Below are 19,898 nucleotides of genomic sequence, written 5' to 3'. Positions count from 1 at the left end.
ATCAGTCCATCTTAGATGATCTCGAGCGCAGAGAAGCCGGCGGCGTTTCTGTATGATGTTGATAAATGGCTTTCGCTTTGCATAGTAGAGCTTGCACTTACAGATGTAGCGACACACTGTATTTAGTGACAGTGATTTTCTAAAGTGTTCCTGAGCCCATGTGGTGATATCCTTCAGAGATTGATTTTGGTTTTTGATATAGTGCCGTCTGAGGGATCGAAGGTCACGGTCATTCAATGTTGGTTTCCGGCCATGTCACTTACGTGGAGTGATTTCTCCAGATTCTCTGAACCTTTTGATGATATTATGGACCGTAGATGTTGAAATCCCTAAATATTTTGTAATTGCACTTTGAGAAATGTTGTTCTTAAACTGTTTGACTATTTGCTCACGCAGTTGTGGACAAAGGGGTGTACCTCGCCCCATCCTTTCTTGCATTACTTAGCATTTCATGGAAGCTGCTTTTATACCCAATCATGGCACCCAACCGTTCACAATTAGCCTGCACACATGTGGGATGTTCCAAATAAGTGTTTGATGAGCATTCCTCAACTTTATCAGTATTTATCGCCACCTTTCCCAACTTCTTTGTCACGTGTTGCTGGCATCAAATTCTAAAGTTCATGATTATTTGCAAAAAAAAAAAAAAAGTTTATCAGTTTGAACATCAAATATGTTGTCTTTGTAGCATATTCAACTGAATATGGGTTGAAAATGTTTTGCAAATCATTGTATTCCGTTTATATTTACATCTAACACAATTTCCCAACTCATATGGAAACAGGGTTTATAAGAGTTTCCATGGCAACACAGCCAGCTGGTCGTAGTACTCGTAGAGTAAAAGTTGAAATACACTAGAGTGATCATAATTTTTTTGCACTTGTTTACATTGGCAACTTAAATAAGTTATTTTTTTTTAATTTTTGAAACAGGGCACAATTATTTGCACTTACAAATAATGTACAAATAAATATAATTGGAACATTTGATCATTATATTTGTTTTTAATTACAGTATGTGTGTTTTTCCTACATATTCCTGCCACTTCATTGTACATAGTATGGCGGTTTTTTTTGGTGGAAATATCCGACAATAATATTATACTGTGGTAATATTGTCCGTCCATCCTCCCGAATGACAGAGCTTCTCACCCTCTCTCTAAGGGAGATTACCGCCACCCAATGGAGGAAACGCATTTCTGCCGCTTGTACCAGTGATCTTGTCCTCTTTATTATAGCCCTAAGCTCATGACCATAGGTAAGGATGGTAACGTAGATTGACCAGTAAATAAGAGAGCTTTGCCCTCCGGCTCAGCTCCTTTACCAAAACATTTCGATCGCACTGATCTGCCTGTCTCACGATCCACTCTTCCCTCACTCGAGAAAAATAACTTCTCCACTTGGAGCAAGACATCCTCCCCAACCCTGAGATGGCACTACACCCTTTATTGTGTGAGAACCATGGACTCAGACTTGGAGGTGCTGATTCTCATACCAGTTGCTTCACACACTGCTGCGAACCGATCTAGTGGGAGCTGAAGATCCTGGCCAGATGAAGCCATCAGAAACACATCATCTGCAAAAACCAGACACCTAATCTTCCAGCCACCAAACCAGATCTCCTCAACGCCCTGACTGCGCCTAGAAATTCTGTCCATAAATGTTGTCACCACAACTGGTGACAAAAAGCAGCCCTGGCGGAGTCCAACTCTGACTGGAAACACATCCGACTTACTGCCAGCATGAGGAACAAGCTCTGACATCGATCATACGTGGAGCAGACCGCCACAATCAGACAGTCTGGTACCTCATAGTCTTGAGCATTCTCAACAGGACTTCCCGGGAGACATGGTCTACAAAGCACATGTACACTGGTTAGGCAAACTCCCATGCACCCTCCAAGACCCTGCTGAGAGTATAGAGCTGGTCTACAGTTCCACAACCAGGACGAAAAACCACACTGCTCCTCCTGAATCCAAGGTACGAGTGTCCGGCGTCAAGTCCTCTCCTGTACACCTGAAAAGACCTTACTGGGAGGGCTGAGGAGTGATACCACAATAGTTGGAACACACTTCCCGGTTCCCCTTCTTAAAGAGAGGAACCACCACCCCGGTCTGCCAACCCATAGGCAACACCCCCGATGTCCAAGCATTGTTGCAGTGTCGTGCCAACTAAGTCAGCCCCACAGCAATAGGAGAGCCCACCAAAAGATTCCCCAGGCATTGCTTCCTCATAGGAAAATGTGTAGGTGGGACTAAGGAGGTCTTTGAAGTATCACCTCCACAACATTCTGAGTCAAGGTCAGCAGCACACCATCCCCACCATACACGCTGTTGACAGCGCACTGCCTTCCCCTCCTGAAGCAGCGGATGGTGGTCTGGAACCGCTTCAAAGCCGTTCGAAAGTCGTGTCCCATGGTTTCCCTGAACTCCCTCCATGTCTGAGTTTTTTCCTCTGTGATTGCCAAATCCAAAGCCTGGCCTGTTGGTACCCGTCTGTTGCTTATGGGTCCCATGAGCCTAAAGGACCCCAAAGGACTCCTTTTTCAGCTTGACGGCATCCCTCACCGCTGGTTCTGGAATTACTGCCATGACATGCATCAACCACGTTGTGGCCACAGACAGCTCTGATTGGCTGCCTTGACAATGGAGGTATGGAACATGGTCCACTTGAACCTAATGTCCAGCCCCTCCCTTGTGGCATGTTCAAAGTTCTTCTGGAGGTCTGAATTGAAACTTTATCGGATCGGAGACTCTGCTAGACGTTCCCAGCAGACCCTCCCTTTGCGTTTAGGCCTGCCAGGTCTGACCGGCATCTTTCCTCACATACGGAGCCAACTCACCATCGGGTGGTGATTGATAGAAAGCTCAGCTCCTCTCTTCACCAGAGATCCCAAAACATGAGACAAGAAATTAGATGACAACAACAAAATCGATCATCAAACTGCTGCCTAGGGTGTCCTGGTGCCAAGTGCAAATATGGACACCTTTAAGTTTGAACATGGTGTTTGTTATAAACAATCTGTGGCGAACACAAAAGTCCAAAAACATAACACCACTCGGGTTTAGGTCCGGGAGGCCGTTCCTCCCAATTACGCCTCTCCAGGTTTCACTGTCGTTGCCAGTGTTAACTTTTGAAGTCACCGAGCACAATGGAATCAGCAGCCCCTCTCAAGAGTACTTTTTCCAGAGCTCTGGCTGTCCGTCGAAGTGAGTTCGACTGGATCCAGCCGGAACTACTCCACCTCACGCACCAGCTCATGCTCCTTCCCCCGAAGCAAGGTCCCAAGATCCAGCTTCTGGAGCCGAAGATTGGACCACCAAAAGGACCTGCCTTCGGCTGCGACCCAACTCACACTGTACATGACCTCTGTGCCCACTCCTATGAGTGGTGAGCCCATTGGACGGGGGACCTACGTTGCCTCGTCTGGCTGTACCCAGCCGTGCCCCATGGGAGCTCACTATCGAGCCCCACCTCTGGACCTGGCTCCAGAGGGGGGCCCCGGTGACCCACGTCGGGGCGAGGGAAATCTACTGTTTTTTTTATTTTTTTATAGAGGTGTTTGAGCTGCTCTTTGTGATAATATCGTACTGTGAGATTTTGATACCGTTACTTCCCTAGAATATACAGTTTGTGATATGATATACTTCACATTTTACTGACAAGAACTAAGACCATGCTGTTACACCCAAAACTTACTTGCAAAGTGTACAATAAAACGACACAAATAATATTGTTAATTTTCTATTGAAATAAACTCTATAAAAGTTTTATGATGAATAGTGTAACAAGTACCTGTCCGCGGTAGTTGGCACACTGTTTGCTGAGGATGTTGCTGATCTGTGGGTCCTGGATGGAACTGAATACAAGCGTTTGTCGATAATGTTGGGCCCAGTTGTTAAGGTTCCACATTCGAACCCTTGAAAAGTCCACTCCATGAGACTCCAGTGGCTGCAGGTTCATGTGCTTCATCACATGCTGGTGATTCAGAAAAAAACATTATTGATTGTAAACACTTCAATAAATTAAAATATGGCTTCTTTATACAATATATTATATGCATCTTCCATTGTGTTTAATTTCTTAAATTACCGGAAGTGAGAAATCTTATTTCAATATCTGCTAAAGTGATAACATTTCCCTAATTAGATACAAAGTAGAAGTTTGACGTATTAAAAATACATTTTACACTCGTAAGGAAGCAACCATTATTTTAAATAATTCAGAAAAAGATAGAAAACCGTATTTCCTTGAATTGCCGCAAGGCATATAGTATGCGCTTGCCTTGAATTACTGCCGTTTCAAACTCGCTTCACAAAATAATTAGCGCATGCTTAGTATTACCGCCTGGTCAAACTCGTGGCGTCACGATTGACACTTTCCTGTCACCATTTTCAAAATGGAGGAGGCTGATTTCAATACGGTAATTTGAAATTGCATAAAGGGTAGAAGATTGGAGCCATTCAGTAGGATTTGAGGTCCAAGCTCACATCACACTTAAATTTTTACTGCATGCTTTTGGTAAGTGCCGGAGTGAAAAGAGGTTTTAAAATAATTAGCGCATGCTTACTTTTACCGCAAGCCTTTGGTAAGTGCAGGATTGAGAAGAGGTTTTAAATGAATTAGCGCCCCGGCGGCAAATCCAGGAAATACGGTATGTTCAATTTTGCAAGACAATACCAGTGATCGGGGAACTGCATATATGTATTTATTTATCTATATGTATTGTTTTTTCCTTATGACCTCCCCTGTGCTATCATTTGACAGCACTAGTTCAAGTAGATACATTTCATTTAGATCCACACTGTTCGCAGGTGTTATGATCAAAGACCTCCAGCGAAGGGCGAAAAACCGTTAATGAATGCACCCATAAAAGCCTGAAAAAATTCTTATTTAAAAAAAATGAACACTATAAAATGTCTCACATCTATTAAAAACTTTTTAAATTGACGTTTCACACATTGCAAATAGCATTTAGTAATTTACTGAAAAACATGGAATTTTACAATGTCTCCTCTTGTCAAAGCATCCAACTTGCTTAAAATGTTGAGTGAATTGACGAAAGACAGCGCCCCCTGCTGGATTCATAGCTGTAGCACTCTTTTTCCTCTGCAGATATCGCCATCAAGCCACTTTCTATTTAGGTTACCATTAAAACAACGAAAATACTTAAAACTCCAAATGCAAAACTTAATTTGAAAGAGATGGTGCACACAGTTGTTTTTAAGTCAATGAGGATGTACATTTTATAATTATTAAAAACCTAGTGATAAGAGCCCAAAATAATAATGTCCAAGTTCATGATTGTACGTAAACTTCTGACCGCAATAGAATGTCTTTTTTTTTTTTTCATATTTCCCTCAAGAGGATAAAAATGTCTTTAGTGGTCCTCTCAACTTAAAATAAAGAGGCGACAGTTTGGCACCCGATGGGGTTTACTGAATAATCTGTGAAACTAAAAGTGAATATAAAAATTTTGAAGGAGTGTATTCCTACCAAAACATGTTCCCAGTTCTGCATGAGGAAAACATCAGCCTGGTCTACTATTAGCATCTCGACGGAGGACAGGAAGTCAAAGTCCCTGTTAAATTCTCCTTCAGCTCCCAGGACTGTGCGGAGGCCCAGTGGTGAGGCTATGATGATGTCTGAGGAGTAAAAAGGGGCATAGAGGCGCATGCTGTTCCTGATGATGGAGATGCCTGAGGACAAAGGGAAACCTCAGTATTACACAAAAAACGAGTAATATCCAAACCTGAGTACTTTTAGTCCAGTCGCACCTATCCTGAAGTGATCGTCCACGTTGCCAAGGAAAATGGCGTGGTAGTCGTCCGGTCTGTTCGGTTTGGTATCAGAGTCATGTCCATACTCATCTTTGAACCTCTTCTTGTTGCTGACTACAACCTTCTTGCCTTTGCTCTCCAGCAAGCTGATGAGAATATGGATGATTTGCAGTACCACGCCTCGGAATGGCACCAGTATTAGAACCTGTCAACAACATTTGATCTTAAAGCAGCTTGTGTTTGCTACCTCAAAATAATCTCAGCTATGTGCTCATGTACTGATTTATAAAGCAGATAAAACCTAATTTCAAATAAAAACACTGTACAAAACACCAAATTAATACAAGTTTGTGGCTTGTTTCTTTTAATTTAATAGTACTTATTGTTAAGCTGCATTTGCATGCCTAAGAGCAACAAACAAATTTTTAAGTAAGAGCTGTCATAATTTTGGTTAAATTCCTATTAACCTCATTGGGCTGGTAAGTTTTTTTAACAGCCCCAGTGAAAGAGTTTAACATAGTTTTTTGCCTAATGTACATCAGGGGCCCAAGTGCGGCTTACATATTGTTATTGGACCTTGCCATACTGTAGAAATAAAATCAAAACAAAAACAGCAAAGGTGGAAAGCAACAAGAAAAAGTAGACATGTTGATACACAAAGCTTTGGATTTTTTCTACTTCTTTAACTTTTAAAAAAAGTTAAAAAGTAAAATAAATTGACCATACGTTCTTTTACTAAGTAAATTAAAACACATGTCATGCATATTTAAGGGCTGCAGCTATTGATAGTTTAGTAATGGAGTAATTATTCAGTTTGTGCGATTAATCGGCTAAAACATGGTATAGCCACAAGGAACAATTTAGGGGAAATAGCTCTAAAAAAAGAAAAACATTTTCAACAAACTTCATTTTTTTTAAATAAAATGCACACCACATCCCACATGTAAACTGTAATTTTAACGTGTGCATGAGCATTAGCAGAAACATGTTTTATTTTTGTTTTTTTTTAAATATCCACTGTTCGCTGCCACAAAGATCACAGCACCCACAAAACACTGCTCTCATGTGCGCTTTATTTCAGTGGCCGTGTGTAAACTACGTTTGATTTTATAAAATGTTATTTACACTCAAACAATCGAAGCAAAAAAATATATAAATTTAAGTTATTTACAAAAAATACATTTTTAAAAGATGTGTGTACGTGTCTCTATTGGTCAGGCCTGTTATTTGTTGTCTACTATGTAATAAGACATAAACAACAATGAACAATTTTGTGGTAAAGCCACTAATGAAGCTGACATCTGAAAAAATGTTTTATATTTTAATGGATTACCTTGACCTATTTGTTTGGAGGAACTGTGAGACAAATGGCAGTAAAATTATGTTTTACTTTCAAGAGTGTTTGCTTCATGTTAAGTACTATTTCTGTTCATCTGTTTATACGGGTTTGTGATACCATATGGTACAGAGTATGTACAAATATACAATCAAAATCAAACAACTTGGATTCTGTAGTTTCCTTTGGTTTCATGGTATTTTCTTTACAATTATGGGAGTTGTGTACATTTAACAGTTTATTATTGCTGTGGTGGTAAACTGCACAACATCTTATACACATTAAAACGCATTTATACAAAAGTCTTACAATCTATAGTTCATTGATAATAATAAGGTAAGTATAACAAAAACAACCAAGAGTGGTTCAATACAGTTGAACATACTAACCTCTATGAAGACAGTAACCTTGAATGTAAAGTTGTTTACCTTGGGGCGAGTAAGACCTTGATCTCTCAGTTCATGTTCTAGCTCTGCTCCCTTCTTAGCCTCCTGTTGCTGCTCTCTTAGCTGAGCGTTGTGAGTGAGGACCAAAGAGTTGGCTTTCAGCACGTGGTTGAGAGCGTGGAGGCAGTAAGCGCTTCGAATCTGCGAGCCCACCTTCAAAGGGCAGTTTTCTGGGTAGTAGAGGTCCTTATATGTACCCATTAGAGCCAAAAGCTCCAACTGAAGAGCACTGGTTTCCTCTGCTTCCTCCTTGGAGTTGAGAGTTTTGATGTTACTACAACAGGTTTCCAAGAGTTTGTGGAAAGCTGGCAGGTCTTTGTGTGAGCTGAGACCACCAAATGTCTCCAAAGGAGTGGTGCAAATAAGCGATCCCATTTTTGGCCACTAAATTCAAAGAAAAGCATCATAAAAAGCAGTTGAAATGTAGAAAAAATATACTATTAATATACATGTCAATTGTAGAAGGTAATTTGTACCTTTATCTGAGTCTTTGTTTTAGTGCCTAATGTAATCTTTTGCATATCGTCTTCACTCAGCTCCTTGCCAAAATGTTGGAAAAACACGTCTGCATATAAAGGAAGGACATTTTGGTTGTTTATTGAGAGATAGATATTCCAAAAGTTATGAAAATACACTACTCACAATATATATATACAAAAAGTTAAATTAAGAGCTTGAGCAACCTGTTTCGAAGAAGATCTATCATCACTCAAATGGCAAATAACATATAGTGAGGTATACTGTTATTGCTGGAGGCTGCAATATTTATCTCAATATAGATTTTTGTTAGATTATATAATATAGTTTAAGTAATCCCTCACTTATCGCTGTTAATTGATTCTGGACATGAACACAATAAATGAATTTCGCGAAGTAGGAATGATGAATTAGAAATCAAATTCTTTAGTAGCTAGAGCATAAAAAAACCTGTTTACTACCTTATATCATTTTTATGAGAGTCCTCTCAACATGGAATAACATCCTTCAGTCACATTTATACAATTGTAATCCAATATAGTAATGCTGCCTGAGGCTGGGCCATTCAGTGGCCACGATACTGAAGAGCGCGCTCTAATTGGTTTAATCTACTCTCCTGGCCAATACGACTGTCGTATTGATATTGTTTATTTAGCTATTTTATGTTGAAAAAAATGCTTAGTTTAAGACCAAAAAACATTAAATATACCTTTTTTAAAGTTTCCCCCAAATATGAGCAAATATGGTGAAGCAGCAATTTTTGTAGCGCGATGTGGCGAGGGACTAGGGCTGGGCGATTTGGACTTTTTTTAATATTTCGGTATTTTTAGGCCATATCGCGATATACGATATGTATCTCGGTATTTTGCCTCTGCCTTGAATTAACACTTGATACATATACCGGTAATCACAGCAGTATGATGATTCTATGTGTCTACATTAAAACATTGTTGTTCATACTGCATTAATATATGCTACTTTTAAACTTGCATGCAGAGAAGGAAATCACAACTAAGTCAATTGACCAAAACTGTGTTTATTAAACAGTTATTAGCAGGTGACAATTCAAATGATGCTACATATTAGCAGTAATGCTACTTCTGGTAGCAACGCTTGTGTTCCACACTTGACAAATTAAAGTTATCTATTTCACATATTCCCGCTTGAAGCCAAACCCCCGCCGGACGATGGACTTCATGCGGTTTTTCTTGGGAATTAATTCTTCCTTCATTTGTTACCAGATTCGCACCTTCTTTCTCTCGTATTAGCACTCGCAACACTCAGCTAGCATCACAGTTAACGTTAGCCACGCTGCTACCTCTCTGCTCCGTGAGGGCGTACACGTATGTGACATATGACGTGACAGTATGTGATGTGTGTAAGTTTGTGAGCTTGCTGTCTGTGAGAAGGAGACACAAGAAAGAGTGGGAAGAGCCTGTAGTGTAATGCCCGCAGCTAAAAGCAACTGCGTGAGAACGTATACTCAAATTAGGGCTTGGCGATATATTGCGGGTTTGTCTCTGTGCGATATAGCAAATGACTAGCTGAGATAGGCACCAGCGCCCCCCACGACCCCAAAGGGAATAAGCGGTAAAAAATGGATGGATGGATATATCGTAATATTCGAGTATACGTTCTCATGCAGTTGCTTTTAATTGTGGGCATTACACTACAGGCTCTTCTCACTCGTTCCTGTCTCTCCTTCTCACAGACAAGCAGGCGCACAAACTTACACACGTCACATACTGTCACCTCATACGTAACATACGTATACGCACTCGCCGAGCAGAGCGGTAGCCGACTGGGTAACGTTAGTTGTGATGCTAACGTAGCCGTACGAGTGGTAATACGAGAGAAAGAAAGTGCAGATCTGGTAACAAATGAAGGAAGACTTAATTCCCAATAAAAACAGCAGGGGGTCCATCGTCTGGCGGTGTTTCGGCTTCAAGTGGAAATATGTCGAACAGACAACCGTAATTTGTCAAGTGTGGGGCAAAGCGTTGTTTTAAAAAGTAGTATTACTGCTAATATGTAGTATCATTTGAAAAGTCACTCGCTAGAGAATGAAGAGCATTTCATAACGTCCGTAGTAACCTACCACACAGTGAAGGACGAATACTATTTGATTTCCTATTATGCATCTCATTTTGATTTGACACTTAAAATTTGTCTCCGACAATCTTGCACTTTGTGTTTTGGAAATGACATGAATGTTTGTGCCATTGCTTAATAACTTTAATAAATACACTTTTGGTCAATTGACTTAGTTGCGATTTCCCTCGCTGCATGAAAGTTTAAAAGTAGCATGTATGAATGCAGTATGAATAATGTTTTAATGTAGACACATAGAATCATCATACTGCTGTGATTATATGCATCAAGTGTTCATTCAAGGCCAAGGCAAAATATTGTAATATATATCGTATATCGCGATTTTGGCCTGAAAATAGAGATATTAAAAAAAGGGCATATCGCCCAGCCCTAACTCGAATATTACGATATAGTCATTTTCTTTATCGCAAACCCGCGAGGCACGACAGTCCAGTTTGAATGATAAAAATTGCCCATTAACATCAAGCCAATGTTCAAAATGCAAAAAATAATAAATAAAATTACCCTCACTAACTGCTGGAATAAAAAAAAGTAATTATCAAATATTACTCAAATTTATCTGGTGACCAGAATAATGTTGATAAGTAAGGCAGCTAAAACATTTCACTTCTGAATTGTGATTCCTTTACTGTATATTCTGATTATATATCTATTCATAACCTTAAAAAATTGATAAAAAAATAATTTAGTCAAAGAATCCTTTAAAAAAAAAAAAAAAACGCTGCACGGATATGTCATACATCAACAGCTAAAATGAGCTTTTGTAACCTGTAACCTGTTTTGGAGGGTTTTATAATCACGTTTACACCAAATATACTGATTCCCATTTCTATTGATATTAATTCATGTCGATATTAGAATGCTGTTTAATGAAACTCTTACCGTTGTCCTGGTCAGCATCGCCAATGTCCTCTTGTCCTCTTTCACCAATTAAGTTGCCCTCTAGGCAGAATTGGGACTCATGCTCCTTGTCAATGAAATCTTCACCTACTTCCTGCTCCACTTTCTCGCCTTCTGATGCTTGAGTTAGAACTACATCTGAAACTTCTGGGTCCTTCTCTTCTTCATCATCATCATCATCATCATCGTCGTCGTTACCATCCAATTGGTCAACGCCAGTTTCTGCAATAACCACAACAATAGGCTGTTCAAGTCACAGTCCTTAAGCACACTTTACAGCCAGCATGTACCGTGTGACATTTGCCTTCTTCACCAAGCTCCTCCTCTTTTTCGCCTTCGTCATCAGTGGTCTCCTCTTCGCTATGGTCGTCACCACTGGGTCGGGTAAGGGTTGTGAGAAGTTTCTGATAGGCTGTTTTCTCCTCTGGTTCGTCCTCTTCCTCAACCAGAGGCTCCGCCTCAGCATCAGAGTGTTCTGGGCTGGGTACCTTAAGAGTTACAAATATAAACCTACATCAATATCGAATTAAAGCAGTTTAGAGTGGAGTTATTTGCACTCCCTTTGGCCAAACCTTTTTCCATTTTAGCTATGTGTTATACGTAGGGCTGGGTGAATAATCCAAAAAAAATAATAAATCAAAGCCAACATTAAACCTTCAAACTGACGAAAAACTGCCATGCCAGTTATTTCAATTTCAAAAGCAGAAGAAGTAACAACATTGTCCCATCCAGTCCACTACACAGAAGCATCATGGAGGAAAACATGAACACCAACTGTCAGTACAATGCGAGGAGCTTGTACCAAAAAGGAATTTGATGTCAGTTGTGTGGGCACATTTGGGCTTTAACAAGGATGACATAGACCAAAAAGTAGGCTTCATTAAGGAAGACAGACTAAAATGTAGAAAGCACCGTCTTGTTACCGAGTATTAACAAAGCATGCCACAAAAAAGGGAAAGAAGTTTGAGTACTGCGGCTTCCTCCCACCGCCTAAAACATGCCAAACCATACCATACCAACTTTATTTATAAAGCCCTTTAAAAACAAGCACAGTTGAAGAACAAAGGGCTGTACACCACCAAGAAATAGAGGCAAAGGACAGACAAAAAAAAAATGAAACCTTTAAAATAGAAGTTAAAAACACATTGAAATAGCAAGTACAAATTACCCTAAGAACAAATTGTTAGATAAAAAGCAGTTAAAAAGTTCAAAACAGTTAAAAGTGAAAAACAGTTTAAAATCTCATGCTGTGTTAAAAGCCAGTGAATAAAGCTCTGCTGATCTCCGGTAAGAAGCTACTTTTTACCACAATTTACTCACCGAAACCTGCTGATTGACATTCCGTCGTGATTCATGTTCGCTTGACCGCGCTCTGATCCATAGTAAAGTTTCACCTCCGGGAATTTTAAACAAGGAATCACCGTGTGTTTGTGTGGCTAAAGGCTAAAGCTTCCCAACTCCATCTTTCTACTTTGACTCCTCCAATATTAATTGAACAAATTGCAAAAGATTCAGCAACACAGATCTCCAAAATACTGTGTAATTATATGGTTAAAGCAGACGACTTTTAGCTGTGTGTGTGTGCAGCGCTCATATTTCCCAAAAATCTGTGACGTCTTGCGTACACGTCATCATTACACAACGTTTTCAAGACGTAACTCCCAGGAAATTTAAAATTGCAATTTGTTAACTAAAAAGGCCGTATCGGCATGTGTTGCAATGTTAATATTTCCATCCATCATCTTCCGCTTATCCGAGGTTGGGTCGCGGGGGCAGCAGCCTAAGCAGGGAAGCCCAGACTTCCCTATCTCCAGCCACTTCGTCTAGCTCTTCCCGGGGGATCCCGATGCGTTCCCAGGCCAGCCGGGAGACACAGTCTTCCCAACGTGTCCTGGGTCTTCCCTGTGGCCTCCTACCAGCTGGACGTGCCCTAAACACCTCCCTAGGGAGGCGTTCGGGTGGCATCCTGACCAGATGCCCGAACCACCTCATCTGGCTCCTCTCGATGTGAAGGAGCAGCGGCTTTACTTTGAGTTCCTCCCGGATGGCAGAGCTTCTCACCCCATCTCTAAGGGAGAGCCCCGCCACACGGCGGAGGAAACTAATTTCGGTCGCTTGTACCCGTGATCTTATCTTTTCGGTCATGACCCAAAGCTCATGACCATAGGTGAGGATTGGAACATAGATCGACCGGTAAATTGAGAGCTTTGCCTTCCGGCTCAGCTCCTTCTTCACCACAACGGATCGATACAACGTCCGCATTACTGAAGACGCCGCACCGATCCGCCTGTCGATCTCACGATCCACTCTTCCCCCACTCGTGAAAAAGACTCCTAGGTACTTGAACTCCTCCACTTGGGGCAGGGTCTCCTCCCCAACCCGGAGATGGCACTCCACCCTTTTCCGGGCGAGAACCATGGACTCGGACTTGGAGGTGCTGATTCTCATTCCGGTCGCTTCACACTCGGCTGCGAACCGATCCAGTGAGAGCTGAAGATCCCGGTCAGATGAAGCCATCAGGACTACATCATCTGCAAAAAGCAGAGACCTAATCCCGTGGCCACCAAACCGGATCCCCTCAACGCCTTGGCTGCGCCTAGAAATTCTGTCCATAAAAGTTATGAACAGAATCGGTGACAAAGGACAGCCTTGGCGGAGTCCAACCCTCACTGGAAACGTGTCCGACTTACTGCCAGGAATGCGGACCAAGCTCTGACACTGATCGTACAGGGAGCGGACTGCCACAATAAGACAGTCCGGTACCCCATACTCTCTGAGCACTCCCCACAGGACTCCCCGAGGGACACGGTCGAATGCCTTCTCCAAGTCCACAAAGCACATGTAGACTGGTTGGGCAAACTCCCATGCACCCTCAAGAACCCTGCCGAGAGTATAGAGCTGGTCCACAGTTCCACGACCAGGACGAAAACCACACTGTTCCTCCTGAATCCGAGGTTCGACTATCCGCCGAAGCCTCCTCTCCAGTACACCTGAATAAACCTTACCGGGAAGGCTGAGGAGTGTGATCCCACGATAGTTGGAACACACCCTCCGGTCCCCCTTCTTAAAGAGAGGGACCACCACCCCGGTCTGCCAATCCAGAGGTACCACCCCCGATGTCCACGCGATGCTGCAGAGTCTTGTAAACCAAGACAGCCCCAAAGCATCCAGAGCCTTAAGGAACTCCGGGCGGATCTCATCCACCCCCGGGGCCTTGCCGCCGAGGAGCTTTTTAACTACCTCAGCGACCTCAGCCCCAGAAATAGGAGAGTCCACTGCAGCTTCCCCAGGCACCGCTTCCTCAAAGGAAGACGTGTTGGTGGGATTGAGGAGGTCTTCGAAGTATTCCCTCCACCGATCCACAACATCCACAGTCGAAGTCAGCAGAACACCATCCGCACCATACACGGTGTTGATAGTGCACTGCTTCCCCTTCCTGAGGCGGCGTATGGTGGTCCAGAATCGCTTCGAAGCCGTCCGGAAGTCGTTTTCCATGGCTTCCCCGAACTCTTCCCATGTCCGAGTTTTTGCCTCCGCGACCGCTAAAGCTGCACACCGCTTGGCCCGTCGGTACCCGTCCACTGCCTCCGGAGTCCTATGAGCCAAAAGAACCCGATAGGACTCCTTTTCAGCTTGACGGCATCCCTCACTGCTGGTGTCCACCAACGGGTTCTGGGATTACCGCCACGACAGGCACCAACAACCTTGCGGCCACAGCTCCAATCAGCCGCCTCGACAATAGAGGTTCGGAACATGGTCCACTCGGACTCAATGTCCCGCACCTCCCTCGTGACATGTTCAAAGTTCTCCCGGAGGTGTGAATTGAAACTCTCTCTGACAGGAGCCTCTGCCAGACGTTCCCAGCAGACCCTCACAATGCGTTTGGGCCTGCCAGGTCTGTCCGGCATCCTCCCCCACCATCGCAGCCAACTCACCACCAGGTGGTGATCGGTAGAAAGCTCCGCCCCTCTCTTCACCAGAGTGTCCAAAACATAAGGCCGCAAATCCGATGACACAACTACAAAGTCGATCATGGAACTGCGGCCTAGGGTGTCCTGGTGCCAAGTGCACATATGGACACCCTTATGTTTGAACATGGTGTTTGTTATGGACAATCCGTGACGAGCACAAAAGCCCAATAACAAAACACCACTCGGGTTTAGATCCGGGCGACCATTCTTCCCAATCACGCCTCTCCAGGTTTCACTGTCGTTGCCAACATGAGCGTTGAAGTCCCCCAGTAGGACAAGGGAATCACCTGGGGGAGCACTTTCCAGTACTCCCTCGAGTGTGCCCAAAAAGGGTGGGTATTCTGAACTGCTGTTTGGTGCGTAAGCACAAACAACAGTCAGGACCCGTCCCCCCACCCGAAGGCGAAGGGAAGCTACCCTCTCGTCCACTGGGTTGAACTCAAACGTGCAGGCTTTGAGCCAGGGGGCAATGAGAATTGCCACCCCAGCCCGTCGCCTCTCACTGCCCCTCAACGCCAGAGTGGAAGAGGGTCCAGTCCCTCTCGAGAGAACTGGTTCCAGAACCCTTGCTGTGCGTCGAGGTGAGTCCGACTATATCCAGCCGGAACTTCTCTACCTCGCGGACTAGCTCAGGCTCCTTCCCCCCCAGTGAAGTGACGTTCCATGTCCCAAGAGCTAGCTTCTGTAGCCGAGGATCGGACCGCCAAGTGCCCTACCTTCGGCTGCCGCCCAGCTCACAATGCACCCGACCTCTATGGCCCCTCCTATGAGTGGTGAGCCCATTGGAGGGATGACCCACGTTGCCTCTTCGGGCTGTGCCCGGCCGGGCCCCATGGGGACAGGCCCGGCCACCAGGCGCTCGCCATCGTGCCCCAACTCCGGGCCTGGCTCCAGAGCGGGGCCCCGGTGACCCGCGTCCGGGCGAGGGAAATCTGAGTTCATTTTGTTGTAATTCCATAGAAGTCTTTGAGCTGCTCTTTGTCTGATCACTCACCTAGGACCTGTTTGTCTTGGGAGACCCTACCAGGGGGACATGAAAGCCCCCAGACAACATAGCTCCTAGGATCATTGGGACACGCAAACTCCTCTACCACGGTAAGGTAGCAGCTCAGAGAGGAGATGTTAATATTTCATCATTGATATATAAACTATCAAGACTGCGTGCTGGGTAGTAGTGGGTTTCAGTAGTCCTTTAAAACAAATAATTAAAAAAAAAATATATATTTATATATATTTTTTTTTAAACTTGGGGCTTCCCGCCGGTCGGATTTTAGATGCTGGCGGGCCGTAGTTTGGGGACCCCTGAGTTCGAGAATAAACTGAATTGGGGAGAGTGGAAAATAGCGCAACAGCCGAAATCGAAGTAGAATGTTCAATTAATCGCAGTTCAAATGTATGCCAAAATTGCCTTGCCCTGTGACCAGAACAAATACGATAATATCTAAGTGCTTAATTAGTTTTGAAGTTAGAAATGTGTCACAATATGACATTCAGTGCACATTGCGTTTGATAAACGTGTCAAAAATGTATTACTCACCAGTTCCACTACTTGAGTCCTTTCAGACTTTTCACTGACTCTGAAATGAAAACATGAAAAAGTTCCAATAAATAATAAAAGCCACTCCAGAACACACACTAAAAAGAGAGTAACGTCATGTTTCGATTTTAAACCCTGGCACAGTAATTAGAGGTCAACTAGACAACTTTAATACGCAAATAATAATCCTTTGATTTAAAAATGAAGTGTAGGCTACATATTTAAATATCGTGAGTAGCCTCAGACTCACTGAGAACAAGCAAACCGGGCTAGCTTGTCGGCTATAACTGACTAAATCTTCCACTTCAGCCTTGAGAAGTAAAAGACCAACTTACACATCATCGAATGGATGCGCCTCTCCAAATTCTTTTAAATGTTTCTTTTGTTTTTTGGACAGACTCGTGAAAAGTTGCTTGTTGTTCCTTCTTTTCCCCATGTTGACGCAGGGCTGTGAACACGTGGGGTTTCTAACTCGACTGATATTCGCTGTAAATAAGCGACACGCTTCTACTGCCACCTGCAGGACCGGGGTTGAACTATATGTCGAACACAAGGCTATTACAGTTTTTTTTTTTAAAGATTTAAAAAACACACCACAAAAATGTAGATTAAGATACACGTGATTACAATACTTCATAAACTCACAATTTTCATTTCTATTTGGCTATGTTCAAATCCAGTGTTAGGCATTTATCTTTACTCTTTCATCTTAATTTAATTAATTTATGATTATTTTATGATAATTTTTTTATCGTTATTAATTTATTCATTTCTTTATATTTATTTGCGAATTTATTCGCCATCTTGTAAATTGTATGCCTTCAGAAGGGACTTTGAACTGCTTTGTAAGCATGTATATAAGATTGATTGAAAAAGTTGATTGATTTAAACTTTTATTAGTAGAATAAGTCTATTGCGGGTTGCTTTTTAGCTCTGCCGCCCTCACTGCTCGCTCCTCGGTTTCGCTTTTCAGCCTTCCGCGTCGTCTGTGTCTGCCTCTCGCTCTCTTCCGCGCTGCATGGGTTGCTGCTTGCCCTGTTGTCTCTCCAACTCGTTCCCTCTCACTCTCCTCTGCTGCTGCCATTTTATACAGTGAGAGGAGATTAGTGAATTGGCCTCAGGTGCGCGATCCAAGCACCTGATTTTGATTGCAGCGTCGCTCCCGGCGCGCACCGCTTCGCCGGTCGCTCGCCGTCCACGCCTCCTCGCCGCCATCTTGGGCCTGGCTCCGGCGTGCCCTGCCTCGCTGTCGGACTGCCGGCCCCGCCTCTCCACAGTAGCGCTTTGTAATCTTCTCTAGGAATTGGGACGCCATTTGCTACGTCACTGCATAGTTTACGTTTGGGCACATAAGCAACTACATAGTTACGTTTGCACATACGTCCCACCTAGAGTTGTACTGACACCAACATTTTGGGAGCAAAATGTTTTTCATGTATTTCAATATGGGTTTTTGTAATGGCGGAAAGAAGTGAAATTTGTATTGGATTCATGTTAGCCTTAAGCTATCTGGCAATCAGCACGATTCTTCACCAGAAAAACTCACGGTGTGGAAATCAATCAAAAATTTCAACAGTATTACTAACCGTCAGGAATTTTTACCACGGTTTATAATTATGTAAATTGTTAATTGTTAAATCGCTAATCCGTAGTTGACTCTGTGGTTCTTTGCTAACTAAACACAGATAGTCCACAAGTGTCTATATGCTTTTTAAAAAACAAAAAAACAAATAACCCACTACAGGGTCAAAGAAAGTTATTAAATGTAATGAGAATGTAATTTATAACTGAGCTGCGATTGTAGGTATGTAATGATATGAAAATATCATACCACAGTTTTTGTGACCGAAGTTATCACGGTCATCATCATTCAATCAATCAATCAATCAATGTTTATTTATATAGCCCTAAATCACAAGTGCCTCAAAGGGCTGCACAAACCACAACGACATCCTCGGTAGGGCCCACATAAGGGCAAGGAAAAACTCACCCCAGTGGGACGTCGACCATGATGACTATGAGATACCTTGGAGAGGACAATTGTGCACGTTGAACCTACAAGCTGTGCTCTCTTATAACGGAATGTCTTCTTCACGGCCACTCCGGAGCGTATGGCAAAGTAGCACATGGTTTACGCGTGATTGATTATTGTGAAGAAGCCCCTGCGCATGGGTTGATCCGCACTCTTGACAGTGTGAGGGTTGACACAGTGGCATACCGAAGAAAAACGACTGTGCCGCCCGCACACCACTGCAGCAGATGGCCAGCGGGATATTCTGCGTAGAAATAGGGCTGGGCGATATTGCCTTTTATTAATATCTCGATATTATTGGGCCATGTCACGATAATTGATATATATCGCGATATTTTTGCCTTAGCCTTGAATGAATACTCGATGCATGTAATCACACCAGTATGATGATTCTATGTGTCTACATTAAAACATTCTTGTTCATACTGCAATAATACATGCTCATTCTAAACTTTCATGCAGAGAAGGAAATCACAACCAAGTCAATTTACCAAAACTGTATTTGTTAAACAGTTATTAAGCAGTGGCACAAAAATTCATGTCATTTCAAAACACAAAGTGTATGATTGTCAGAGACATTTTAAAACAAGCTATGTGTGCACTTTTGTGCATGATGTCACTAAGATGACACATTAAAACAATACTAAATTAAAGTGCAATTTTTGTACAGAACGCCACTACAATAGTTAAAAGACAAATAAAGTGCACTTTTGTGCATGATGTCACACAAGATATTTCAATAACTGTCAAATAAAAATGATATCAGTCACGGGTTTTCAATATTTTTAATTAAAACGGTATTACCAACATCATACCAAGGACTAAAAATGGGACCCATTACCTCACTGCTTGGCACTCAGCATCAAGGGTTGGAATTGGGGGTTATCATTAATACTGTTTATCGTTACATCCCTATGCAATAGCAGAGTAAAAGAACTCAAATAGTTATCTACAGTTCTCCGAGGGCTAATTCTTTAACTCTGCTTGTGTGTCTTTAAAGACAAGACATCTGTGCTTTGAAATTAACCACAGTCAATTATTGAACATGCTGATATCATTTTACTGTTGCCCATTTTAACCGTTGCCATGGCAGGGGCTCATTCATTATTTACCAGTTTGGTGTCTTGTTTGCCTACTCTGGGTATTTTCACTCTGTTTTGCATGTCACTGGTGATGCTTTTGATTGTTAAAAGTGTTGGCAGATAGACCAAATCCACTCTTTTGTTAATGGGATGTGAAAAGTCTTTTTGTGTTCCGATGGAGGGGTCAAAAGTGAAACCGGAGAAGAATGGCAGGACAGTAAGGTTC

At 42.7% G+C, this 19,898-nt stretch overlaps 1 protein-coding gene across 2 annotated transcripts in view; it reads right to left on the bottom strand.

The window, feature by feature from the left end:
• utp25 (UTP25 small subunit processor component) overlaps window positions 1–17,064 on the bottom strand; it is a 32,474-nt gene extending 15,410 nt beyond the window's left edge. The window contains exons 1-9 of one of the 2 annotated variants that reach the window (XM_061895756.1): window positions 16,894–17,064; window positions 16,559–16,598; window positions 11,355–11,538; window positions 11,033–11,272; window positions 8,038–8,126; window positions 7,544–7,945; window positions 5,777–5,984; window positions 5,496–5,698; window positions 3,795–3,977 (exon numbers count right to left, since the gene is read on the bottom strand). In XM_061895756.1, coding sequence (XP_061751740.1) covers window positions 3,795–3,977; window positions 5,496–5,698; window positions 5,777–5,984; window positions 7,544–7,945; window positions 8,038–8,126; window positions 11,033–11,272; window positions 11,355–11,538; window positions 16,559–16,598; window positions 16,894–16,994 — 1,650 coding nt within the window. In that variant the 5' untranslated portion in view covers window positions 16,995–17,064. Of the gene's footprint in view, window positions 1–3,794; window positions 3,978–5,495; window positions 5,699–5,776; window positions 5,985–7,543; window positions 7,946–8,037; window positions 8,127–11,032; window positions 11,273–11,340; window positions 11,539–16,558; window positions 16,599–16,893 lie in introns of those variants that run through there. The other variant, XM_061895757.1, reaches the window with a different exon arrangement.
• Window positions 17,065–19,898: the final 2,834 nt, after the last annotated feature.

This window comes from Nerophis ophidion, linkage group LG03, assembly GCF_033978795.1.
Source record: "Nerophis ophidion isolate RoL-2023_Sa linkage group LG03, RoL_Noph_v1.0, whole genome shotgun sequence".
NCBI lineage: Eukaryota > Metazoa > Chordata > Actinopteri > Syngnathiformes > Syngnathidae > Nerophis > Nerophis ophidion.
The sequence above is the reverse complement of the archived record's forward strand: the minus strand, read 5'-3'. Positions and strand labels throughout refer to the sequence as shown.